General features: G+C 41.7%; 2 protein-coding genes across 5 annotated transcripts; both read left to right on the forward strand.

Moving 5' to 3' along the window:
* Positions 1–1,842: 1,842 nt before the first annotated feature.
* On the forward strand, positions 1,843–7,978 carry LOC308322789 (leptin receptor overlapping transcript-like 1). 3 transcript variants are annotated; one of them, XM_080774241.1, is made up of 5 exons: positions 1,843–1,986; positions 2,772–2,847; positions 3,533–3,719; positions 4,337–4,449; positions 6,905–7,978. In XM_080774241.1, coding segments are annotated over exons 1-5 (393 nt in total). In that variant the 5' UTR covers positions 1,843–1,970; the 3' UTR covers positions 6,906–7,978. The 3 variants fall into 3 exon arrangements, with proteins under 3 accessions (XP_080630367.1, XP_080630365.1, XP_080630366.1); XM_080774239.1 differs by lacking the exon at positions 6,905–7,978 and adding an exon at positions 4,938–5,277; XM_080774240.1 differs by lacking the exon at positions 6,905–7,978 and having other exon boundaries at positions 4,337–5,277.
* Positions 7,979–9,201: 1,223 nt separating this feature from the next.
* Positions 9,202–26,403, forward strand: LOC308323136 (uncharacterized protein). Of its 2 annotated transcripts, XM_080774772.1 has the most exons (11): positions 9,202–9,455; positions 10,189–10,303; positions 11,244–11,401; positions 13,975–14,189; positions 17,700–17,787; positions 19,568–19,680; positions 22,090–22,221; positions 23,855–23,939; positions 24,682–24,738; positions 24,858–24,887; positions 26,191–26,403. In XM_080774772.1, the coding sequence occupies exons 1-10, from the start codon at positions 9,393–9,395 to the stop codon at positions 24,858–24,860; spliced, it is 1,029 nt and encodes a 342-aa protein (XP_080630898.1). In that variant the 5' UTR covers positions 9,202–9,392; the 3' UTR covers positions 24,861–24,887; positions 26,191–26,403. The 2 variants fall into 2 exon arrangements, with proteins under 2 accessions (XP_080630898.1, XP_080630899.1); XM_080774773.1 differs by lacking the exons at positions 24,682–24,738; positions 24,858–24,887.
* The last annotated feature ends 1,535 nt before the right edge of the window (positions 26,404–27,938 follow it).

The raw sequence follows: 27,938 nt of genomic DNA on the forward strand, positions 1-27,938 counted from the left end.
CTTCTTCTGTGGCCGAACGGAAGCACCATGTTTCACCTTCCGGGTTGGAAAATTAAAAATAAATGTAATAGTTCTCTTATAAATATGCTTTAAAGGATGAACACAATCTAAAAACGCGTCTTCTTTTTTTTTAAGTTAAATAAAAACATTAAAACTATGAAATTGTTACAACTTAATTATATTCACCAGGGTGACAGCAGTGCATTGCCTGCTTGTGGTTGAGGTTAAAAAAAATCACGTTACAACAACAGCAGATGTACAAGCAATCAAACGTGGCCATAACTCTGTGACTGACGGGTTGTGAACTTGTAGATCTGCGTAGCTGTGTATGCGCAGCTCATGCGGCCCGCCCACATTCAGTGTTGCCATGTCCGTTTGTTATAAGCAACTTTGTGCTCGTTTGCAAATTGCTTGTAAATATTTGGGGGCCGGGGTTGTTTCTGAAGTGTAGTTGCTTCTTTTGGGCTTGTTTTTTCATAATGTTGTTTAAACAAGTGATTCTCAAACATTTTCATGTCAAGGACCCCCAAAATAATTATGTATTTGTCATCAGAACCACATCTGAAAATATTTTATGCCAGGCCGGGACAAGATTTGAGTTTTTAAAATGTTTAAAAACAATATTGAAAAAAGGTTTGTAAAGCGTTATTCATAGTCTTAAAGGCTCATACATAGTCTGGATTTTCAGTGGTTAGGTGACCACCGAACTACAACATGACTTCACGAGCCACGGTGAAGAGCAAACCACCGCCAATGCTCCAACCCTTCTCTCTGTTTTTACTCACCACCGATCAACGTTATTTCAGCTCCGGTGGTCAGCTCACCACCGGAGTGGTGGTCAACTCACCACCGAAAATCCAGACTATGAATAGAATAGGCCTTAATATTTTTGGTGGTGAGGTGACCACCGAACTACAACATGACGTCACTGAGCTGCGGTGAAGAGCAAACCACCACTCTCACCACCGAAAATCCAGACAATGAATGAGCCGTAACTCTGAAGGCCTATTCATAGTCTGGATTTTCGGTGGTGAGGTGACCACCAGTACTCCGGTGGTGAGCTGACCACCGGAGCTGAAATAACATTGAGCGGTGGTGAGTAAAAACAGAGAGAAGGGCTGGGGCGGTGGTTTGCTCTTCACCACGGCTCGTGACGTCATGATATAGTTCGGTGGTCACCTAACCACCGAAAATCCAGACTATGAATGAGCCCGAGTGTACAAATGGCCCAGGCGGTGGCGTAACCGTCTGGGCACCCGACTGGTTAATCCAGTCTCAGTGTGCCGCGGGTTCGACTCCCGAGCCCGACACGGCCTTTACTGCATGTCTTCCCCCATCGCTCTCCCGTTTCCTGTCAGCCTACTGTCTGTCCCTTCAAAAAACCAATAAAAAGGCGTAAGCCGCAAAAAATAAAATAATAATAATAATAATAAAATAAATAAATAGTGTACAAATGGACCCTAAAATTAACATTGATTTTACAATATTGGGGGTCCCAGAGATAGAAATGCGGTTAAATGGGGGTCCGTACTCCGTAGAGTAATGCATGTCAAACTGGGGGTCCTTGAAATGAAACGGGTTGAGAATCACTGCTAGAGCTGTAAAAAATCTTCTCTTATGGGGGTCCCTGGCATTATCTCTTCAAATGGGGGTCCGCGGACTAATTAGTGTCAATATGGGGGACGGGGGTCCTTGACATGAAAAGGTTTGGGAACCACTGGCTTAGTGGCTTCTTTTGGGCTTGTTTTCATTCATTCGTTGCTAAATTATCTCGCAGAACCTGGCAACACTGAGTCAGTCAGACAGGTTGGCTGGGCTCTCCGCTCAGCTGCAGCAGCACGGTGGTGGTGGTAGTGGTGAAGTAGAGAAGTGGAGGAGGGGGCATTGTTGTCGTTTCTCCGACCGTGGTTGTGTGAGTGCGTTCGTTACTTTCGTTTGAAGCTTTCGTTTCTGCCGAGGAAGGAGGAGAAATGGCCGGGATTAAAGGTAACTGAAGTACACTTTTCAAAATTGTCCCGTAGCTGGAACATTATTTTTCAGTTAACCACAGTCGATTTGAGTGACGTTACGTTATATTAGCTTGCTACTAGCCACACCATCATGGACTTAAAACACCATGTAGTGTTGTAGGGAACCCGGCCGTTAGCCACAAGGCCAGTACTACAACCCGACTGGATCGGATGTCTTCTACTTATGTAGACTTCATGGATAACCAGCTACTAAACACAACTCATAGTCATATCAGCTATCTTGGTTCAGCCAGGCCATCCAGGTGGCTGTTGTGTTGCTGTTACTGCAGCCAGCCAATCTTCCAGACGAGACGCCTGGCTGTCTCAGTCTCAGTCTCACTCTCTGTGCGACTGCATTAGCTCAAAAGCTAACTACTGATGTATCCAGCAAGTGGCAGGCAGGCGGTGGCACTGATGTGGCATCCTCAAGATGTGGCCCGTCAAGATGCATTAGTTTAGTTGTAAGCTATCCATCCCTGCAGGGCTTCACATACTGTAATCCCAACGTGATCTGGATTGCTGTGCTTTAGCTGACTTGTGAAACCAGCTGATTCATCACATGATGATGTTACATTACATCCTTTTCACATACTTAGCCAGGCACCCCCCTTTGCATCAAAACTAATGTTTTTTCGAGACACACACACACACACACACACACACTTTGTCTTTCTCACTCGCGTCACATTTACACACATGTTCACAAAGAAATCATTGTCACCCTGTCAATGCTAATCGTGCCACTCTTGTGTCCCTGTTCAGCTCTGATCAGCCTGTCTTTTGGAGGTGCCATTGGTCTCATGTTCCTCATGTTGGGATGTGCTCTCCCTGTATACAAGTAAGTGCTGCCACTGCCCCATGGAGCATGAGGCAGATTTCAGAGAGCTGGACACGTCTCTTTATAATTTCCATTAATACAGTGATATAAGTCATGGAACTGAATGCAGATTTCTAGTAATTTGTAACCTCACGTCATCAGGCTTTCCACCTCGGACGAAAGCCTGGTCTGTGTTACTAAATTGCCGTGTGATTCGGTCAGGAGCGGATGATATCTTACCTCATAGTCATTGTTTTATAGTTATCAGGCCTAAAACCCTCTAAACCAGAACTTCCTTTCCCTCAAACCGGAAGAATAATACCTTTCCAATAAAATTATTCTATTTCTAAAATACAAAATAAATATAAATGTGAGTGTACTTTCCAAATCATCCACTCCCGACCAGATCATAAACCCGAAAAGGAATTCTGCCGAGGCTAAGTAATTTGCCTGACGAAGAACGATGAGGTCAAAACGTTGCGCCATGAAAGAGAATACGTTTTGGGAGCTTTAAGTTTAAACCAGATGTTTTAACTTCTGCTGTAATATGGTATGAACTTCTTGAAGTGGATACAGTTAGTTGGTTAGGTTAAAATAATCACAGAGGGCAATTGGTTACAGGGCTATGAAATTACTAATTACTAAACGGGGATTGAGCCCATGGCCATTGAATAATGTTTGTTCTTCGCTTGTTATTTCTCTGCAGCACATACTGGCCCCTGTTCCTTCTCTTCTTCTACATCCTCTCTCCAATCCCATATTGCATTTCTCGGAGAGTGGTTGACGACACAGACTCGGCCAGTAATGCCTGCAAAGAGCTGGCCATATTCCTCACGACGGGGATCGTCATCTCAGCCTTTGGCCTGCCTATCATTTTCGCTAGAGCTACTGTAGTAAGTGAGCTTCTTATTCTGCTTTAGGGCAGTACTGTAAGTAAAACAATTCTGCATTGGCTATTGCAAAATGTTAGAAAATACATTTAAATGAGATTAACTTCATCAATCTGCACTGCAGGAAATTGGATAACGAGATGGATGGAATCTGTGCTATTTTACAAAAAAATGTGTCTGGAAAAGCAAAGCAAATAGCTGCACCCACACAAATGTACAAGCAATAGAGGGTATTGCGCATGCATAAAGTGAATGGCAAATCGAGTGGCAAAGTGAATTTAATGTTGTTTAAAGTAATTTAATTCAGTAAAATAGAACTTTTCTGTTTGGATGTATGGGCTGTCATGGCCAGAAAGTAGTTTTTTTGTCACTCAGGCATTCCTGCATAACTTCCGGGTATGATGATGATGTCACTTGCATACCCTCTATAGTCTATTGGCTGGTGACCAGTGTAAGCTCTGCTGTGCAATGAACTGTAGTTGGGCCATTTTGAAAATGTTGGTGTGAAATCAAATCGCCATGCTTAAAGCCCTTTGATAAGATTTTAGCCTAAATATGCACTTCCAGGCGGCATAATGTGGGAGCATTGTTAACATGAATTATTAATGTGTGATTTGCAGATTGCCTGGGGGGCGTGTGCGCTTGTGCTAACGGGTAACATGGTCATCTTTGCGACCATCCTGGGCTTCTTTCTCGTCTTCGGATCCAATGACGACTTCAGTTGGCAGCAGTGGTAAACGACACAGGGAGTGGGCGGGGGACCTTAGTCTGAACTGTTTTTATTATTAACGTTAATTTTATTATTGTTACTACTGCAGCTCTTATTTATATGACCACCCATCCATAGATACACAAATCCAGTGCAATACGTTTTTCTTTTTTTGTTGTAAACTGTAAAGCATTTTAGTTAAACTGATACAAATTGGATGGGAAATGTTGACTTTGAAAGTTCTTTTTTTTACGAAGTTATTTATTTTCCTGCTTTGCTGTTGCTGTAATTTGGAGAGTAGTGAGCTGACAAATGCAGATTGTTGCTATTGTTTTCTGCGCAAGAATATAAAGAAAGACGAAAAAATAAAAACTAGGGATGTCAATATTAACGCGCTAACACATTAAATTACTTTGAAATGTTTGACGTGTTAATGAAACATAAATAATGCAATTCATGCTAGTGACGTGTTTCAATTTCAAGTGTACGACCAGAAGTGTTATTTGTTTTAGCGGTGTGATTTGACATTGGCCGCAGCTCAGGAAGTGAGACAAGACGATCCCCGGGGACAGTTCAGTATACTATTTTTCAAAATTGAAACACATATATCACCTTCTGTGTTGTCTCACAGTTTATTTAAGATCTGCTGTTTATTTTAGGCCGAAACACGCATTTGACTGTCAATGTTTAATAGACTTAAATGTCATGCATGGATCAGATTAGAGTTGAATCCAAAGAAAACTGTTTGGTTTCTTCTCCAAACTGATCAACTCAAATCTGCTTCATTTGTTAATTAATGGCCATTTATGAATGATATTTATGCCATTAAACGATAGCATTTCATTTTATATACCTCTTGTGTGGATTCCTCATTCATTTGGTGGTAGTTTGATTCATATGTGATTAGGAAAAATGGAATTAATTAGTTGTTTGATCGATTGACAGCCCTAATAACTATCCAGTTGAACGTCAGCAATGATCTGTATTGACCAAAAGAACAGGGCAAAGCTGCCTGATGTCTGTTTTTTTCTTTTTAGTGGATGTCCTGTTAATAAGATATGTTATGAGTAGAGGCAGGTGTGCTTACCTTGTCCGAATGCCGGGGGTTGAGTGTGAATCAGCAGTATTCTTTGTTTTCTTTTAAGTTTTACTTGCATTACTGCTTTAGTTTGATGGAGACTGTTAAACAGAGAGACAAGAAAGGGTGGAGAGGTTTGGATAATTCGAACCCTGGGCAACTGCAGGAAAGAGGAGACATTTATGTGGTGTGCTCTTACCAGATGAGCCACTGGAGCACGCAAATCAGTTATCTGCCTTTCCACCACTAGCTGACACAAACTCAAGATGTTTCTAGTCAGCACAGGCCTTTGTAACAGCTAAACGTGAATGGAAATGACAACGTAATATAGTGATCCACTTTCATCCCCACTAAGAAGTGGTGTGGCTCAGTGCCACATGTCGTTCAGTATTTAATTAAAGGAATCACGTTTTTGTTCGACCGTTAATTTGCAACCCCAGGATTGAACCAATGGAATGGTGTTTCTTAGTGCAGGAATGTTTTTATTTTATTTTATTTCCGTGGTTTTAAACATGGTCTCCAATCAATTCTAATGTGACATTGCAGTTTTCCATCCTTGTTTGCTGGTATCTAGGACCCATGAGAACTAACTGCTTATGGCACATCGGATATCCTCCTTACTTTTATTTATTGAGAGTTTTTAACTGTCCTTAAAGTAGCATTTGAGTCTGAAAGGTGAGGGGTTGTCGTGGTCATTTTCTTGCCCTCAAGGCTGTTGTTTAAGTAATTTTAAGGGATGGTTCAGATGCATTTTAAATCAGTGAGATCCAATTACTAGGACTCTGCATTTCTCAGATGCTGATTTGTTACATCCTGCTTTCTCCCCCCAGAGTCCCTTGTTCTACCGAACTTGGCATTTTTACTGTGATAGTTCTTGCTTCCGCTGTTGCCATAAACGGCTTGTTGACTGGACTAAGAAAAAAAACATTTTATATTAAGGTAAGAGTAGTATGGGAAGCCTAGCAAAGCTATAACCTGGAATACGTATTACGTATAACACTTAATAGCCCATAAGTATTCAAATAAAACCTGATAGATCCTGTATTCAATCCAGCCCTTCATTGTGTTCAAACAGCCTTGGCCTAAAAGTTGAAAATCTGAATCCAGTTCTGCGAAAGCACAAGTCCACATTTGTCACTCCACCTTATACCCCATGAGGGTGAACGAAAGCTTGTGGTTTTTGGTCTGTACTCTGACAATTAAAACGACTATTGTTTTCTTAAGATTAGAGAAATCTGTGCACTCGCATGTGATATGTTGTAGCTATAGGCCTGTCAGGGTCGGTTAACTTGTTCGTCAGGTGTGGCTTTCCAGTTAGTGATATTAAACATCTGTTGCCCTGGTCATTTGAATGGATGATCTGGGTTTTAAAGGTTTGTTTCTTTCTTCTTTTTTTCACAGATGGTACAGTTCTGTGTGAATATGTGATCTCTGGAAGAAGTCAAACTAAACCCTCTCTCTAAATAAAGAGTTGGAGTCCAAAGTGTTATATATTGTAAGTAAGTAAGCAGTTTGGAAGGAAAAACAATAGAAAAAAAGACTTGGAGAATTCAGTCTTAGTGTTTTTATCAGACAAAAAGGGAAATGTTTTAATTTTAAAGAAACTTTTCTTTTTGTAAGATAAGACGTGTCACATTTCCAATGGAGGTTATCTCATGTTGGAACTAAACTCACCAAAGGTTCTCTACAGCAGCAATTCAAAGCTCTGGGGAATTTACTATTTTCATTTCCATGCTGGTTAGATTTGTGAACGAGCTGAAACTTTCCAGAGATCACAGACTCAATGTAGATTGTAATTGACAGCTACACACTGACAACATATTTTTGTGTTAGCTGAAAAGGATAAATAATAAATATGACCTTATTTAACCAGCTTAAATACAAACAGTTGACCTGCGTATTTCTTGTATAATGTAACAGTTTGAACTGGAGCTAACTGACCCATTTGTAGTGGGATATAGGCATATCTATTATGATCATTGAGGGGTGTATTTCAAAAACAGACTGAAGTCCTATATCTTATGTTTTGTACCCAAAGTAATTTGATTTAGGAAAACAGTTCCTAAGTCAAATTTCCTATTCTAACACTAGTTGAGAATTGCTTCTTAAATTGTTAATCCTATCTTAGACCGGTCCTATCATAACTTGTGATTTAAGATATGTCTGTAATATGACCCCTAAAATGTAAATGATCAAAATGTGATTATAAGCCGTTCAAGTCAGTGATGTTCAGCTCTTGAAGTTAACCTGAAAATGTCACAAAATCTGGGCGATGTATATGTGGAATGCGTTTGTCAATTTCTTTTTAAACTTATGTTATTTCACAGATCTGAAAAGAATATTTTATTTATTGATTTTTGTTAGGATGCTTTTATGTAGATGTCCACGGCTATTTTCTATCTTCAACTTTTGTTTTAAAGAAACAAGTCAGCATGGTTGTTTTATTTTCTTTTTTAAATAAATGCCATTTTTGAACATCCTCTCCTTTTTGTATTGTTTAAATTACCACATTGACATTTCAAGGTTATACCACTGATAAATCAGGACACTTTAGTTTTGAATGGACATTATGTAAATGCATATTACTCTAACTACCCACCTGACCTCATCCTTACTTTACAGTTTAAAGACATTGTAGTTATGTTGTTTAAAAAACAATGCATGTCAGAGTCAGTCAGTCACCCTATACCAGTATTCTGCAAACATTCACTGAAAATAGGTGAACCTACATCTACAAGCTAATGACACATGGCAACGATGGAAAGATTCCTGGGGATCTCCAGGAATCTTTTGCATTTACCTAACATTAACCTGAGGTCTTGTCTCCCCCAGCTGGTAAGACATTGCGCTAGCAAGTGAGAGCAATTCATGGATGTTTGACATCTCCACATTATAGACCAAACAGTTGTTTCAAATGGATCTGTGCCTTTATACAAATTGATGTGTAACTGTCAATATAAGGTGAAACATTTTGCTGAATTTGAAGAAAAGGTTTAACTTAACCATTAAACACAGTCTATGATAAGCTACGAAGGGCAATCTTCTGAATTGTATTCTTATTTTCATGCTTGTGAGAACAGTTTGGTTATTCTCTCAGGGTAAGTACTCTTAACTGGTACTTACTGGCTGATGAGATTTTATAGTTATGACTTGTGCAATAAACTATGGAAAGTAAAAGGTCACACAGGCCAGAGCATATTGTAAAAATAAAAGCCATGCATTGGCACCAGTGGGATTTTCCTAAATGGAATTGGTCATGCAATCTTCAATGAGTGTTTTGACCTGAGGGCACAGTTGTTAAGATACCACCCTGATGTGTCTCCTCTCCTGCCAGATCCAACATGCCTGCCTATTTCACCCCTGCCTGGGAGGGACGATTTTCAGATAACATACTGTATATCCCCCAGCTGCTGCAGTTCGGTGAAAATGCGAACTAATGTTAAATATGCAATTTGCAAAATGCAAATATGAAACACACACACATGCACACAAGGTCACAGTGTCAAAGCCTACTATCCCTGTGTACACAGCTTACACCATGAAGTTCCATGCACTCACACACTACCATGCCTTAATGTTGTGAAAACACCCACACAGGATTAATGCTTAAACTTGCCCTTTGTAGGTGTGTTCCAAGTGCACGCGACGTGTTCTCTAAGACCAGACGGAACGAGTAGATACATGGTTTAACCATTGAAAGGGAGAAACAGTACTGTATGTGTGACCTAGATGAAGGCAGTAAATCCAGGGCCTGCCGCCTGTCCCGCCTGCGGATCATGTGAAAGGGCGGAGACGTTTGAGCAGGACACAGGTGAGCTGCAGAGAGGGAGACATTAAGGGACAGTTAAAAGCAAGACGGGGATGAAGAAGTTTTTCAGAGCGCACAGGGATGAAGACTACAGCCAGATCCAATACCTCACGGCCAAGTGTACCCGCCTGGCACACGAGAAAGGTAGGTTTTAAACGCAACAGGGACGTTTTGGGAGGTCAATGAAAAGTTTTACCTTGTGTATTAGTACTATTTAACCAAATTAACCCTAGTGTCATAACTCCCTATTCTGGAGTGGACATTATAGGCAGAAATAGCAAGTCTACTCTACAAGATCACAAAATTAAAGGACAGCTTTAGTTTATTTCAACCAAGGTTCATGTTATGATGTTTTAGGTTGTTATTAGAGAAAGTAAAAGATGATGTAACAGATTCGAACATGGGGCTAAATATGTATTTTTCTTTTACAAACTTTTATAGCGATTTATTTTTTATATTATTTATTATAGTCCTACTAGACCCCAGAAATGTACATCTGACCACAAAAGATCACAGAATCTACTGAATGTGAAGGGGGGTACTATAGGGGCTGCCATACTGTTTTATATGGCTTAACATGTCAGTTTGTCACCCCCTTCACATTCAGTAGATCCTATGATCTTTTGTGATGTAATTTCCTGGGGTCTAGTAGGACTATAGTAAATAAAATTAAAATCGCTATAACATTTAGCAAAAAAATACATATTTAGCCCCATTTTCGAATTCCCCCGCCCCCCTGTAAAAAATTGCTAAAACGAAAGACAGCAGCAAATGAAAAAGATTGAACACTCTTTTACTTTCTCTAATAACAACCTAAAGTCCTAAACCATGAACCTTGATTGAAAAAAAATGAAGTTGTACTTGATTTAGCCAAGGCCCAAGGGTGAGCCAGAAAATACCAGCCAGGAGAATGAGATTTGCAGGACATTGCCAAAGACACCAGGAGCTGCCAGCCAGAGCGAAGAAGGGGCGGTCTTGTTGTTTTGGTGAAGGTGAAACTAATCGAGCCCCCCGGCTCTGCGGAGGACCAATGAGGCCTACTAGCGATGCGATCAGTGTTTTCATTAGCGGGAGATTGGATTAAAAAAAATTACATGCCGATCATGCCTATACTTCATCTCAATATGAGCCATAATGTCAATAAAGACGGCGTGTGTCTTCTTCTTCTTTCGTGTAACGTTAGAGGTTCAACTCGGTGTCGCGGAGCCACGCCCGCATCTCTGGTCCCAGGTCAAAGAGGCTGGCTTCTGAGGGTGGTCTGTGTAAGGGGCAGGTGAAGATGACATTGTTGGCGGTCTGCTCAGGGGCACCGCACTCACATGCCGCACTGTCTGCCAATCCCCACTTCTGCAATGATGCATTGAAGCGCCCAACCCAATAAACCCAATAAATTCAACGCGTGTGTGTGTGTGTGCACGCGTTGAGTTTGACGTTTTTACGTGGCTTAAGCACTGGTTACTCAAGTACAAAAATGTATGTGCATCAAAATGTACTTAACCCATTCTGGGCGGGAACCCAGTTTTTCAGAAAACCTTTTAGAGGCGGAAAAAGGATTTAGAGGCGTTTTTAGAATTGGCCTCAGGCCTAATAAAAGTAAAAGTACTCATTGCAGAATGTGCCATTTCACAAGTTAAAAATGTGTACAAAATCTTTTGAAAATAGCAGATTTACAAGCTCACAAAGGGTTGCATCGCGACACATTGTGAGCTTGTAGATTAGCTATTTTCAAATGGCCGAAATGTATATGGGTTGAAGTGGTTAAGATATGTTTTCTAATCAAAATTAAATTCTCCAAAGTAACTACTACAGTTTTCAGATAATTGTAGTGGAGTAAAAGTACAAAGTAGAAGTAACACTATTGGAAATTGGAAGTACAGTGGTTCAGAAAAAAACCCCAAATAAATCTCAGTGTTTTGTTCTGTGCGTTAACAGTGCTACTGGAGAGGGAGTGCTTGGTGTCCGGGGAGATGCAGAGGATCCTGCAGAAGGATCTGGAAGTCATGGCCTCTCGTCTCCTCCAGCAGGAGAACATCAACATGGAGCACAGGGTCTCACATGGTCAGCTCAGCAGCATGCTGCAGCAGCAACAGGTACAGCACAGGGTCTCACATGGTCAGCTCAGCAGCATGCTGCAGCAGCAACAGGTACAGCACAGGGTCTCACATGGTCAGCTCAGCAGCATGCTGCAGCAGCAACAGGTACAGCACAGGGTCTCACATGGTCAGCTCAGCAGCATGCTGCAGCAGAAACAGGTCATTTAAGTGTGGGTAATCGGGGACCCCCGATGCGCGAGGCACGTATAATCTTATTTTTTGTTAATTTAAGGACCTCTTCACCACTTTTATACCTATCTTCATATAATTGGTCCTCACTAATGATCATGATAAAATAGCACAATTATTTTCTATTCGTTGTGTCTCATAGGAGGGCTGTGGTCAGTTCAGAAACCCGTCCACCAGTGACATCAGTGGAGAATCCAAGTTAATAGAAACGGCAGGCTTTCCATTCCTGAAAAGTTGCAATGCGAAAATGGAAGCCATCGTTCTCACGATAATACACGTATATATAAAAATAATAAAAATATAAATATAAATAAAGAAGTAAAAGTATGGGAAATTGTAAATACTCAAGTAAAGTACAAATACATCAACATTGCTTCCCTCAAAGTAGAATACACCACTGGTTCATATTATAGTTAAAGCATCTTCAAGTCTCTGCACACAAGCAGGTCTTTAGCTATATTTTAAATTTGAGACATTTTGGCGAATTACAGGCAGTGACCTTTCTTCCAGAGTGAATACGTAGTAGTCGAATGAAATGGAATGAAACCTCTACATTTGACTCTAGTAATTGACCACACTGGGACCCGCAGAGGAACACTTGGTTCCATGTTAACCTTCGAAATGTGCTGTTATAATTGCAGGCCTGTCATGAAGCAATCATTAGGTTGGCAGCCAACCGCTTTCCAGTGCGAAAACAGCTTTCATTTGTCAGTGACGTTTAACCTCAGTCCAACCTCACCAATTTCTCAGTGGTGGAAAAAAAAGTACTGTTTTACTTAAGTACTATAAGTAAAAGTCAGGAATTCCAAATTTACTTGAGTAAAAGTACAAAAGTATTGGTATAAAAATGTACCAAAAGTAGAAAGTACTCATGCAGAATGTCCCATTTCACAAGTTTTCAAAAATGTATAAAAAAAAATGTAAATCCTTTGAAAATAGCAGATCTAAAAAGTAACTAAAGGTTTCAAATAATTGTAGTGTACAATATTTCCCTCTGAGATGTAGTGAAGTAGAAGCAAAAGAACGGAAATTGGAAATACTCCAGTAACTCCATATACTTGCTATTTCTTGGGATCTGCACAGGCACATAACCCACAGCAGTGCCAGTTGGCCACCTAGACTGCAATTACTATAATTACATTGCAATTAAGTGCCCAGTGTTGACATTGCATGTAATGTATGCTTTTATTGCCATTCGCTTTGTGAGCTGCTCTTGTTTAGGTCATAATTCATATAATTCTCTCTTATAAAATATAATGAAGTGACTTAACAAATTCCATTTTAATGCCACCATATTCCTGCCCTCTAATTATTCAATAAGGTTCTGCTGAGCCGGCACGTTATTCTAACACTCTTTTTGCCCAACAGTCATTCCAGTTCCACACCTGGAAACTGCCTAGCAGAGATAACAGACAGCTCCACGGTGGGGGTTAGGTACCATGTACTCAAGCACTGCTCAAGGCTTCAAAAGCTACCTCGGAAAGCAAGGGAGGGGGATTGTTGGTTCAGGGGTTCCCAAACCGTTCTATACCAAGGACCCCCAAATAGCCATAACCTATGAAAAAATGAAAATAGACGATCCTCAAGCAGCTCACACGCTATACTTTCGCTATTCTTTTGCTATTTGCTAAAATGTTTGAAGATTTTTGAAAGATTTTGACAATAATGACATTCCCAATAAAAAATAGGGATAACAACAATATTATGAATTTTCTTCTTCTTTCCAAGAGGCTACCTCGGCGGTCCCTGCATGGGCTGGAGGCTCCACTTTGGAGTTAGTTGATGTTTTTCATGTTGATCACGTCTGGACTTGCCCCATCTATTGCTACTGTAGCCAGAGGTGGAGGTTTCCAACATGCATTTATATAACCACATTAGAATGACACATAGCCTAATAAGTCCATGCCTGAATTTTAAAATGTATATTGCTGTGTGCGTGCTGACTACCTTAAAGGACAACTTTGGGTTTTTTTCAACCATGGTTCATATTTTACGTTATTAGAGATAGTAAAAGATGAGTGTTATTTTATTTATTTATTTTTGCTGCTGTCTTTCGTTTTTGACAGGGGGGCATTCAAGTGGCTAAATATGTATTTTTCTTTTACAACATTACACAGCAATTTCTTTATTGTTATTTACGATAGTCCTACTAGACCCCAGGAAATTACATCTGGCCACAAAAGATCATGATTTATTGAATGTCAAGGAGGAGGTGACAAACTGACATATTGAGCGTATGACACACAGTGGAATATCCCTCCGCGCACATGCAGGGTCTCCCTTGTATTACATGTAGGCCACTCCATTATTTTGCCAATGCATGCCTGTGCGTGTAAGACTTACTGTATTAAAACTAGTTCCTTGCATTACCTCTTCTCCAGGAGCTGGTAGAGTTCCTGCAGCAGCAAGTGAGGCAGGTGCCAGTGGAGAGCTCTAGAGGGGATCATACTCTGGTGGGCCAACTGGAGCAGGTCAACGCAGAGCTGTTGTGTCTGCAGAGCACAGAGGGACAGTTGGAGAGCCTGGTCATGGAGCTCCATGCTGAGGCTCAGCACAGAGCTGCACTTTCAGAAAGCCTGCAGGCGGAGCTGTACAGGTAGGCTGGTGGCGCATAATGGTTCCTGGACTTTTCACATAACTTCTCCCAGGGCCCTGAAAAAAAAAGGTGATAAAGCTCCCAAGGTCCTGACGTGGCCCTCAAAGATCTTTCTGCAACAATCTTTCTGATCATATTATTTCATGAAAACTGTCCTTTGTGGGGCCCAACATTCCAAGCAGCCCTCCTGCTAGGGCCCATGATAGCTTAGACATGTGAAAGAAGGGTTTGGAAATACAAAAGTGTATATCTCCCCTGTTGTCATAAGACATATTATATTGGCAGCAGTTTGATTTAAATACATACATTCATTCCGCCCAGCTGTTCAAACCAAGCAAAAAGTAGGCGAGAAAAGGACCAACGCTAGCTTAGATAAGGGTGCGTACTACCGGTAGTCTACGCAAAGAAACATTCAAATTAATGAAACGCTCCCCCACCTTTTTGATTACCATCTCCCACAAAGTCAGGCCAAGTGAAGCTGTCACCAGCTGATCCGCAAACAGGCAGAACAGGTCTTCAGCTTGTAATGTTGCCACAAGGTTGACTGAAAAAACATCAGAGTTCAGATCTGTGATTTTAAAGTCAGCAGAAATGTGCACACCCTCCAAAGCGGCAGCGAACTTCCCCATCAATTTGCTGACCTCAAATCCCCCGCGGAGCATTAGGGAAGTTGGCTTAGTATCAGAATACGTTATCGCACAGTGCTTCCAGGGGTGACCCATGCTTACTGCTGTGATGATGAATGAGACTAACTTCAGGGTTACTTTAGATATTTTATGGCAGATATCCAGAGAGGTGTGGTGGTAGAATTATCATAAAATCTAGACAGGTAACCAATAGCTAGATGTCTCAGGTTCAGAGTCACAGCACACGGACAATAGATGTGACAAATTGTAAATTATGTATTTACAGAATATATTGGCACCTCTATTCAAAACGCTTTACAGCACTCACCCTTTGACAGCACAGCAAACCATGCAAGGCACCAACCTGCTCATCAGGAATAGTTAGGGCGGGTTTCTAGAACTTCTGTGTCTTGCTCAAGGAACCTTTGGCGTGCCGTGCACGCCCGCTGTAATAGATTTGACAGATTTATAATGTAAACCAAAGCCTTTTCCCCCCCTGGCTGTAGGCTCAGGGACCAGTGCGTTGGTAGAGCTGACATTGAAATAAAACAGAGGAACCCTCACACTGTCTCAATAGATAATACATTTTCATGGACTTTCCTCAGGCATCTGCTGACAAGTGGTAACACCACCTGTATGTATACACAGACAAAAGTCTAACACAGACAAGCACAGACATGCACTCCTTGTTGACGAGGAAAAGGTGCAACAGGTCGTGAGGCCATTTGAATAAATTATCACATTTCAATCAATTTGTAAAAAGCAATGAATACATGAATGAATACAAAGCATCAAAGAGATGGCCATCCATCCATATAATCACAATATCACTCATTTACCGCCGATTTTGCCTTTTGACGCCTCCTGGTCCAACCCCCTCCCCCCTCCCTCTGTGCAGAGTTCACCGTTTGAGGCCTGTTTGAATATAAATTGATTACGGTTCAGAATTGTGTTCTGTAGGTGCTCGAACACTCCGGTTGCGGTCATAGAGGTTGTGGTGTGATGGGAAAAAAATGAAATGAAATGAATTCCGCTGGCTTATGCTGTCAATCGTAATGTCTCGGATTCTTCTTTTTGGCTCAAAACAAGCTTAATTTGCGCCTCATTTCTCTAAACGCCCCCCCCCCCCCCCCCCAGTTACCCCTCCCTTGGGTAGGCGAACATGCTCAATAATGTACTGTACAGTACGTGAAATGTGAACTCACTGCTGTGAGACAAGTCCAGGTGTGCCTTGGAAAACATTAACACATTATTGCCATATATATATTTAAAAAATGTACTTCCCCACAAACTTATTGCATAGCTGTAGAGCAGCTGTTTTGTGCCTTGTGCATTCTTTAAACAGACTAATGAGACTATGTGTGTGTGTATGTATGTGTGTGTGTGTGTGTGTGTGTGTGTATGTATGTATGTATGTATGTATGTGTGTGTGTGTGTGTGTGTGTGTGTGTGTGTGTGTGTGTGTGTGTGTGTGTGTGTGTGTGTGTGTGTGTGTTGTATATATTGTATGTACTGTATACAGTATGTGCTGTCTATCCTATACGTTCAATAGAAACCTAAAATAACCTAAATGTTTAGTCCACATACTGACCAGATGGGTGGAGTTTGCTACAATTAAAGGACAATATGCTGAGTCCAAGAAAGGTTAAACAATCTCAGGAAACCATTTGAAAATGAACTTTGCATGCTCTCTATCTGTGATTGCAAACTGCACTGATACCATCAGAATTGTACCGATGCGGTACGGTTACCCACTAGCCCCCTGTGCTGTCTGCCCCTTGACCCGCTTGAGTTATGAAAGTGGAATGTATCCAAAGTTCCAAACACATCCTAAGAAAGATCTCGTACTTGCATTTAAACTTTGGGTAAGTGAAAGGACTAGTACACAAAAAAAAGAGAGACAATTTGACAAGGTTTGGCTCCCCCTCATCCGTTATTTGAGTAGAAACACCTAATGGACAGGATACCACTGATGTGGTTGACTTCATTTCAGATGCTGTTGTTTTATTACAATAAAATTATTATTATTGTATTATCTTACTATTTTATTCTAGTATGAGGGCTTTCTTTTTCTCTTTTGGTCTGTTTTTTTTCTTTCCTCTTTTTTGTTCTTCATAAAAGAAAAATATATAGCAATTATATATACCAATTTATAACCTGAGCATTTATTATACCATCTATTTATATACATGTTATTTTGGGGGATTTTCTACTCGATTTTAAGAGAGACAAAATGAAGAATAAGGGAGTGACATGCAGCAAATGGTCTGGCTGGGCCGGGAATTGAACCGGGGGACTCACTAGTCACTGCCAGGCATTAGAGCCTATGTGGTACACTATAGTTGAGGAGCTTAGGGATATTTTGCACAAATTCATCTAAAAGCACCAATTTTTGCACAGAAGTAGCCCAGGGCATGCATGCTCTAATGATTTAGCTTAGGGCGCCCGAGCTGGCATCATGTGCCCAAATGTGATTAGGTCATCACATGTGGGCACATTTGGGCAAGTGGCTATGGCCGAATTTAGCCCAAGGAGTGTTTTTTGTGCAAAACTAATGCTTGGAATGGATCAGAATCATGAAAACCCCCTAGTTTGACACGTCACATGCTACTTAAAACATAATGAAATTATTTTTGCCTTATATAGACTGTTAATGGTGGGCCATATACATTAGGCCGCTGTGGTGACCCCAAAGGTCGCCGGCTCGGGCGCCCTAGCTATAAATCACTAATGAATTGGACGCTTTTAGACACATTTTAGCAAAAATATCCCTTATCTCTCCCTAAGCTCCTCCACTACTACGAGCTAACGTGCCCTAAACATTGGGCTATTTGCACCAGTGCTTAGTTTTCTTGACCATAATCCATTTGTGTGAAACCAACAGCAAAACCACGGAGCTGGAGGCCCTTCAGAAGATAAACAAAGACCAGAGAGCCGAGCTGGAGGACCTACATAGCAGCTACCAAACCAAGGTGAGGGGACAACTCCTACACCAGTAACTGTTTCATGTCAAGGACCCCCAAATTGACACTTTAGGCCGTGGACCCCCATTTGAAAAGATATGCCAGGGACCCCCATAAGAGAAGATTGTTACGACTCTGGCAATGACTCAACCATTTTAATTTCAAGGACCTGCATTGATTAGGCTACGGACCCCCATTTTACGGCATTTTGGGACCCCAATTTATAACGGGTCAATTTGGTTCCATTTGTACACTCTCAGAGTTACAGAACCATAAGGGTTCATTTGGTTCCTAACTATCATTTAGCTGGGGACCCCCTGGAACTCCCTCAAGGACCCCTGGGGGTGCCCGGACTCCACTTTGAGAACCACTGTCCTACACACCAACATTATGAGTACACACTGAGCACAGCTGTAACGAGGTGATGCACTGTAATTGTATTTGTTATTTGTTTTACTTCTTTAGGATTTTATAATGTGTTTCCCTTGCTTGGTGTTTTGTGGAAAGCACATTGAGCATGGTGCTTGGAAAAGCATCATGTGCCTAAAATATAGACTGAAACTATGTCCAGATAATACCACTAGGGGGCACCAGGGTAAACATACTGTATTCGTCCACTCTCTCCCTCCTTTTATCATTTTGTCTTCTAGGCCAGTGGTTCCCAAACGTTCTCATGTCAAGGCACAATTGACACTAATTAGCCCGCGGACCCCCATTTGAAAAAGATATGCTGGGGACCTCCAATAAGAGAAGATTTTTACATCTCTAGCAGTGATTCTCAACCAGTTTAATTTCAAGGTTTCTTTGACTATGCATCCACCTCTTGGTACCACAGCACCTCAAAGGCCCTTAAAACAAGGCTCCAGACATCCCAAAACACCCACACCCACAACACCAGAGGGAGTGCAACAAACCATGTACAACCCAGATTCGGCACAAACAAGGGACTAAATTATTTTCGCTCCTATGCCACCAAAATGTGGAACGCCCTACCAACAGTCATTAAGACATGTGAATCCCTTGACTCCTTCAAAACCGCTCTCAAAGGGCACCTACGGATGGCTGCAATTCTAAACAGGCCTCTGTAAAATCTGAATCCCCCCTCCCCTTTCCCCTCACTGTATATGTATCTTTTCCCCTTTTGCTTCCTATATGATGAATTCCTGTTCTGTTCTTTAATTACATAGAAGTGTCTATTTGTATGTCTCTAAATGTTTTGATGAATTGAACAATGTGGACCCTGTTGTAAACAAGTGTAACGCTTAATTGCGTTGTCCACTCACAGTTAACAGTCTTTGTATTGAGTTTGTGCTTGAAATGTACTGTAATTCTACAAACTGTTAATAAATATTTCAATCAATCAATCAAAGGACCCCCAGTTTGACCCGCATTAGGCTACGGTCCCCCGTTTAATGGCATTTATATCTCCAGGACCCCAATGTATATTGTAAAATCAAAGTTATTTTTTTAACTCTGAGAGTGTACAAATGGAACCAAATGTATTTGGTTACATTTGTACACTCTCTGAGTTACAGACCCTTAAGGGTTCCTAATTATCATTTAGCTGGGGACAGCTGGAACTCTCTCAAGGACCCCTAGGATCTGTGAATACTCCGTTACACCAACATTCACACTGACTGCTTTCATTCATCTACTCGTCCTTTGGGATCATAATAATGTTAGTTGAATTCAGATTTACACACACACACACACACACACACACACACACACACACACACACACGCACGCACGCACGTTTACCGTACAATCCTTTGTGTGTCTTTGTGAGGTGAGGGAACTGCAGCAGGAAAACGAGGGCAGTCTGAGGAAGCTGCAAGAGACGGCGGAGCAATTTGAGTGGCTGTGTGTGCAGCAGCGCTACTGGATCTGCGGTGTCAAGAGGTGCGCACGCACGCACGCACGCATCACACACACACACACACACACACACACACACACACACACACACACACACACACACCGGAGAACTAACATCTTATGCTAACATGCGGGCGGGCGGGCGACAGACAGACAGACAATTCAATTCAAAGGGCTTTATTGGCATGAGAAAACATACGTTTACATTGCCAAAGCAGAAAGAACAATACAACAATACAGCAATACAATCAAAACAAAAATGATGTACATTTGAAGGTCAGAATCTTCAATAGATCAACAGACAGACAGACAGACAGACAGACAGACAGACAGACAGACAGACAGACAGACAGACAGACAGACAGACAGACAGGCATTGCCCTTTGTCCTATAATTACGGGCAGGGGTTCCAACTTACTGGCATGCAAATCATTGCCGTCGGGTAGAAACCACGTATCTCCATATGTCAACTCAAGCTCACACCGCAACGCAAAGCAATGTGCTAGATCGGCTATATTCACCATTTTTCAAGGTTTTTAAAATAATAATTACAAAAGGAATGGTTTTGGACATACAAGGTTTCCACCTGGCAGCAAGGAAATCCACATAGGAGGCCCAACATTTGAAATAAATGAAAATCATGTGTTCCTTAAATGTTTAGCCCAACCACGTTGGGTACAGACCAAGTTTACTTTACCAGGTTGTTTCAGCTGAATTAATTTCTCCTGTGAGAAATTATGCCCATATAATATCACACCGCTCACCAACTAACTCCCTGACCAAATATTCCTTTTGGCATGGTCAGAGCAGCAGACGCAGAGGTTAATGGGTGAGAGCCATGCTGCCTCAGGCCCACTTAGTACAACACTTCCTGGTGTATTTGGTGCATTTTCCTTTAAATGTATTTTCTATTTATCCAAAGTGCCTTACAATGTGCATTACATTCACTCACACATTCACACAGCGATGGCGGAGGAGACTGACGCCCTTGTGTCTGATCAAGTTCATTAACCGCACAAGATAGCATCCATATTATGGAGGGAACATTCTGTGAACATTCCGAAGAGATATAGTAGAGGAAAAAAGAAAGGTTTGGAGCCCTGGGCAACCCCTGTTAACTAGATTCATTTATAGTGTCAAATCCTGAGTGTTCATTTAACTGAGTTTGTGTACTAATGTAACCCACATTGTAATTAAAGATTTAACCAAATGGACCGACCCTCATGGTCATGGGTCCACTTGTAAAACGGCTATTATTTTATAGACTTTTTATAGACAAAATCTACAAAGTAACCGCTAACATATTCAAATAGTTTTAGTGGATTTAAAAGTACAATATGGATTAGAAGTTTGGAGAAATGGACATATATACACTTGTAATGTAAATGTAACCTCCAGTACCCCAAAATTGTGCTTAAGTACTGGTTAATACAACTACATTTGTGTCTCGAGGTTTATTTTAGATGGGCCTCTAATGAACCTCTAATTTCAGAGAGCAGAGAAAAGAGAAACGATTTAAAATAAATAATTTTAAACTATAAGAAAGCCTGTATGCTGAGTATGGGTGTAGGCCCAATGAATACCAGCTGAGTAAAGCCTCAACTGGTGATTATTTTCATAATGAATTACCGGCCAATTTGTAGATTTATTATTTTTATATTATTAGATTAATCCAGGATTATAGATGATTAATTTAGACCATAAAATTACAGTGGAAAATTAAGTACAAAATGGTGGTAAATGTTCATCACAGGTGCTCTGAACACAAACAGACATCTTGATATTGCTAGGTTTACAGACTAGTCATAAAACAAAAATTGTTCATATTGTAATACTAATAACATAGAAACAAATAGTTTCAGTTTCAGTAAATAGTAATCAGTAGATTATTATAATTATTATAAAATAAAACTACTCAAATTAATAGATTCTGTATTGATTGATGATTCACCCCTACCGTTGAGGTTCAGTATATATATATATATATATATATATATATATATATATATATATATATATATATATATTTATATTATTTCAATGTCTTGCCTTTTGTATCTAACACCTAGTCTAGTCTTGTTGGATGTGTGTAGTTTGTACAGAATCAGAATCAATTTGGGGTGCGTTCGGAAATGCGCACCGGGAATGTGGTCAGTTTGTTGAGTGTGGTGGGTGGTGACGTCACAGAGTGCGTTCAGTGTGCCTTATTTACGAACGACCACAGCTGTGGTTGCTCAGTGCGGGCACTCGGCACACCTGGTGCGCAACGCACTGGATTTTCGAACGACAACGCACCTAGTGCACTGAATAAACGAACGACAAGAGGCGTTCAGGGCGCATTTCCGAACGCACCCTTAGTCACAGGTTTACATGTGTAAAGAAGTGGGTGAAATGAGATTTTTGATCCACTTTCGATACTCCTCTTTGCTGCAGGTTCAAAGACTCTCTGACAGAGGAGAGGGACGCTCTGATACAAAAGGTCAACATCTTGGAGAAAAAGGAGCCGATGAAGACTTCACAGGGTGACAGACACGTGCAGGACGTTGACGCTCACTGCTGTGACAGGTACAAGGGTGATTTATTTATAGTTGCACGACGAAAATAGCAGATCTACAAGCTCCCAGCGCTGAAAGCTTGTACACCGGCTATTTTCGCCAGGCAACATGGCACGCAACCAAGCATAACTAATGCTGCGTTCACACAGGCAGATGCAAAGATACAGTCTACCATTCATTGTCAATGGAAGCCAGCGACATGAAGATGCAAAGACGCATCCGACGTTTGTAGCTGCTGCAAAAGCTACGAATTGAAGCTGAGCTGGGTTCAACTTCCAGATGCAAAGTTACAAAGCTACAACTTTATATTTGCAAGGACACACACCACTACGGACCTACGGACGCACACTTGATGACGTCACGACTGCATGAGCAACAGATACACAAAGCGACAAATATCTTGTGATCTTTGTATCTGCCTCGTTAGCCCTGGTCCAGCGCGTTAGCAAGTCTCTCACTAACACCCTGTGGGGACCGCCTCCACTGCTCTCTAGCAAAATTTTCCACTGTCGTGCTAGGGTTTAGAATTTCCTGAAAATAAACAAAACCAGGTAGCTACTCACCGAAACAAAGCCTGCTAGACCTAGGAAAAAGTATATTCTCCAGGATGGGAAGCGTCTCAGGTCCCCAGTTTTTCTCTAAAATGCACTTTGTTTGATTTTAATAAAGCAATGTACTGGACAGAGTAACTTCTTCTACTACAGCATTTCCGGGTTGTGCCTGCACAGATCCACTTGGATGCATTCTATTTCATGACAACAATAGTGCATTTTAGAGAGAAGCTGGGGAACTGAGAGGCTTCCCAGCCTGGAGAATAGACTTTCACCAACACAAAACAGGCTTTGTTTCGGTGATTAGCGGAGTAGTTTTGTTTTAATTTCGGTAAAGTTGGACCCCTCACACAGCAGTGGAATTTTTACCCGTGTGCGCAGAGGCATTCCCGTCAGGGCGTTAGTGAGAGACTCGCTATAAGCACTGGACCAGGGCTACTGCCTCGCGTGAAGGCAACATAAGGCATGAGAAGAGGCTAGACAGACGTTGAAGAACGAGCTCCTTGATTGATCGATTGATGTGGACGTAACTGAGAGACCACATGGAGGACCTAAGCCAAGGAATGATGTGGGTCTCGTTGATTGACTGATGAAAAAATAAATTACTACACATGTCATGTACACAATGTGCAGTATGTCACATATCTCCCTACACGTTGCAATCAGCAGCAGACATTTGCAGCAGACGTATAGCAACAAGCACAACGGACATCAGGAAATAATAAAATACTCCCAGCAGCAGTCCAAAAGAAAGATACGATACACAGATAATAGCACCAATCAACCTATCGTTAAATTCCACTTGTCTAAGTAGCAATGCAATACAATAACAACACAGTACAGTGTTACACCAACAGCAAAGTGCCTGCACACATCCCCTGCCAGAGACAAAGATGGGAGCATTGTGGAAATATGGGGCCTGGTCAGGGCCAGAAACAGAATGAGAGAAACCCTGTAATTTTAAAGCCCATCCTGTGCTTGCCTTTCGAACAACAACATCCATCTGCAGGGATGCCTGCAGCATGGCAGCTCAAGCAGAACATTCATAGAAAGCAGGCATGAAATGCTTTAAAAATGGCCTTTCCACAACAGAAGGATGTCTTCGTGGGATGCAGACGTTAACCTGCCGTCTGAAGGGCATGAGTGGAGGGGACTCAACAAGGACCTCTTTAATCAGGTAAATTAACCCTAACCCTAACACTTTTTCAATTTTATCCCATGATTTTGCAACCCATTTTTTCACCCAGTGTCAATTATCTAATGTAATCCTTACGAACATGTACAGTTAATATTATACCTACCTACGCTATGGCTTTCAAATAAGGTTATACTTAAAAAAGAAAAGAAAATCCAAAATAGCTGATATAATTAGCTGATGTAATTTATAAGCTTACAACGCGTTGTGATGTGACCCGTTGTGAGCTTGTAGATTGGCTTTTTAATTACTTTTTTTAATGACGTACGTTCCCTTTCAGGGGTGGTTCTGTTTATAATGGAAACGTTAAAAAAAAGAAAAGAAAAAAGAACTTTGTGGGTTCTGGAAAGTTTCAGGTTATGGAAGTTTCTGGTCCTCCATAGCCAAAAAGAGCCAGTAATGAACACTACATGACAGACAAGAGTTCTTCAAGGTACTCTCTGGGTTTCCCTTGCGGTTGCAATCCAAAGAACAAAAAAATGCAGACTTTAGGCTTAGGGTCTTTTTTGTGTAAAGATCAGCAGAATATCCAGCAGCACACGGGGCTAATTTTCCTTAGGACATCTGCCAATCCCTGGGGGAGCTGTCGTCCTGCCAGTGAGCAACTTTAGGACTTTCAGAGAATGCTGAGACTTCTTGGACATGGCCTGGAGTCTCATCGTTGTTTTTTTTTTTGTTTTACTTCTTTCGTCTGTCTGTCTGCCCTGTGTGGCTGACTCCCAAGGCGCCGGACTGCTCTTCCAAACCAGCAAGAGAGATGACTAATAAAGACTGGAGGGAGGTGTTTGCCAATAGCCTCTGTGCTTTGTTCCGCACACGCACACACGCACGCGTTTGTATTACTATACCTGTGAGGACATCAACATTTAAAGTTGTGAAAATTGCAGATCTACATGCCAGTAGATAACAGTTAGGTAACAGTTGGTAACAGTAGGTAACAGTTGTGGGCTTGTAGATCAGCTATTTGTGCCACACAACCAAGTATAAAATATAGGGAAAACTCTAACCCTAACCCCTAAACCTTTTGTTTGTTTGGTGACACACAAGTATACACACGGACGGATTACCGCCCACAAGGGCCCCTGGGCCGGTACACCCCCATAGCGCTCGTGCGCGCAAATTTTTCTAGTTTCTATCAACTTTTTGACCAAAATTTTACAAAATCAATGGCCAATGAAGGTACCCAGGAGCTTCAGGCCTTCAAGCCCAGTACAGAGCGGTCCAATTTCCCCAAAGGGCCCCTGAGAGCCAAGGGCCCCTGGGTCACGGCCCCATTGGCCCAATGGCTAATTTGGCCCTGGCGCACACGGCACTGTATGTATACTATACACACAAAGGAACGCGCTCATGTGCACAGGCTCTCATACATAGGCTCTGCTGCCGTGCATCTCTCCACCAGATAATTCTTGTGATTGGGTGCAGATGAGCGAGGCCCCTGCAGAGAGAGAGAGGACATTGTTTAGCTGGAGGAACATTTGTCCAACAGAGACGTGGCGGAAGCAGCCATGACAGGATGTCTTTTAAGCGTCAGTGTTATTGCCACATAATATGAATACATGGCAGAGTCACACTCCGTAGATGGGGTTATGGAGTTCAAGTCGGATCAAGATTTGACTTTCTTTGTATTTCTCATTTCATACAAAATAAAGCAAACTCAATGTGTTCACATTAAAGGAGCGTTTTGTTGAGTTTAGTCGACTATTCAACTAGTCGACTAGTAAATCCACTAGTTGACCTCGTTGGTACTAGTAGGCATCAAGATCAGCTAGATTATAGTCACCAAAGTACATCATGTACAAATATTGTTCTTCTTTTTTTTTAAACAAAATAGTTAGTTAAACAACTACGGTAGTAAACTAGGCAACTAGTTAACTAGTAAAAATTACTAGAAGTGAAAGCCCTCGCCGCATACATACGTGGAGTGACTTCACTCCTGCACCGTTTGACAGGTGCAGGAGTGCAGGTCTTGTGTGCGTGTGGCTCATGTCTGTGGTGTCTGGTTTGGTGCAGGTCTTGTGTGCGTGTGGCTCATGTCTGTGGTGTCTGGTTTGGTGCAGGTCTTGTGTGCGTGTGGCTCATGTCTGTGGTGTCTGGTTAGACTGGTTTGGTGCAGGTCTTGTGTGCGTGTGGCTCATGTCTGTGGTGTCTGGTTTGGTGCAGGTCTTGTGTGCGTGTGGCTCATGTCTGTGGTGTCTGGTTGTGATCACTGATACCTTCTCTATGTGTCTCTTAGGGAGCGAGCACTGTCGACCCATTCCAAAAACCTCCCTGAGGTCAAGACCCTGGAACCCATCTGTGTTATTTCACCATCTTCATTCAACCAGAAGATATAAACCGTTGGAATTTTTTGTTTTTTGGCACGTGAATAATCGGTTGGCATGCTTCCCAGCCATTGTGGAGAAACCATGCAATTGTAGAAAAATAAACACACGCATACAAAACCGCACACGCCCCGTTCTTCCTCTTCTATTGTCCACCTGTCCTGCTGGGCGTAATCCATTGCTTTGTGGTATGTGTGTATGAATACTGTCGTACTGTACTGTAACTTACAACTCTATCCCAAATTCCCAATGTGGTTCTGTCTTGCTTTTCTTGGCTCATGCATGCACGCATGCACACATACGGGACACGCACGTGCAACATACACCTGTACGAGTTAGTGGGTTGTGTTCTCCTGTAATTGTCTGTGGTTGCAGCCCATCAAAGTCATTGAAAGAGTGGTCGCACCTGAGAATGTTCTGTTGATGCTCTGGAAATCACCAGCTGGTGTCCCGAGGAAACAACAATGTGTTGTTTTGAACCAATTAATGAAGTTCAGTTAAAAAAGAATACTAAAAACAAATTGCACTCACTCAGGAACACTGAGTTGGACACTCACTCGACACACTCAATTGGAACACTGTGTGGATTCACTGCAATAAAGGATTACGCATAGCCTACTCGTATAGTTGTTGTTTTGGTTCATTCATGTTCATTCTTCATCGCCATTCAGAATCACAGGAAAATTGCAATATAGCTACAGGTATATTGAAAATGTATATGCAGCCATGCAGAAACATTTGAACAATGTAAGTCCATTTCATGCTTTGAGCGAGTGAGTGTCAACCGACATGTCAACTGTTCAACAAGAAGTTCCCATAATGATTTCCCTTCTTCAGCCTGAAACTAATTTAGGCCCTATTTGTGAAAGGAGTGCACTATGCCTACAAGGACATATTCTTGCACTTGGGTGCTTAATTGGACTGACATACAGTCATGCAATGACACTTTTTACACCAGATACTGTACATATCACATCAGGCAGCGTGACTTAATTTGATTGAACATATATAAAAGGACCGCAAAGTTAATAGGCCGCTCGCTGTTAATGGTGTGACAAAATGTATGCATTTGACATGGAGCAGAGTCTGTGTCATCCAACATTCATTTGAACAGGGTGAGATGCAGTGTGATTGCAGCCGAGCAACCAACGGGTCAGTGCATGCATTCACAGAGCCCCAAGTTAGAGGAAGCTCTTCAAAGAAGTTGTTGTATTTCAGGGTGCATGCATGCCTGTCAATCATGTGGTTAAGACCGTTGCCTTTAGAGTCACACGTAATTCTCCCATTAGAGCATTCTCTGTCTTGTGCATACAAAACAGTCTCTTTCACAGCAATTGTTTGTCTGACCTTTTGCGTGTCCTTGTAAAATATTCGATTCTGACTGATGAATCATGGCATTCTGCGGTCTGTTATTTCGGAACAACAGACCACGGCTATGTGCCTCTGTTTATGTTGCTGTGGGAAGGGGGAAGCGTGTAAGCAAATAAAATCATGTTTAAATCGATCTCTTGTATCAAATTATTGATGCAGTTCATAAGTAGCCATGTTGTTATAACATGGCTACGAGAGGGAGGGAGGTTAAGTGTGTGATGTCGGCCCAAACAGCGAGAGTGTTATTGGTGGGTGGGCGTTTTTTGCGACCCGCCCGTCTGACCACGTG

The sequence above is a fragment of the Protomyctophum bolini genome (assembly GCF_963924005.1).
Source record: "Protomyctophum bolini genome assembly, chromosome: 10".
NCBI lineage: Eukaryota > Metazoa > Chordata > Actinopteri > Myctophiformes > Myctophidae > Protomyctophum > Protomyctophum bolini.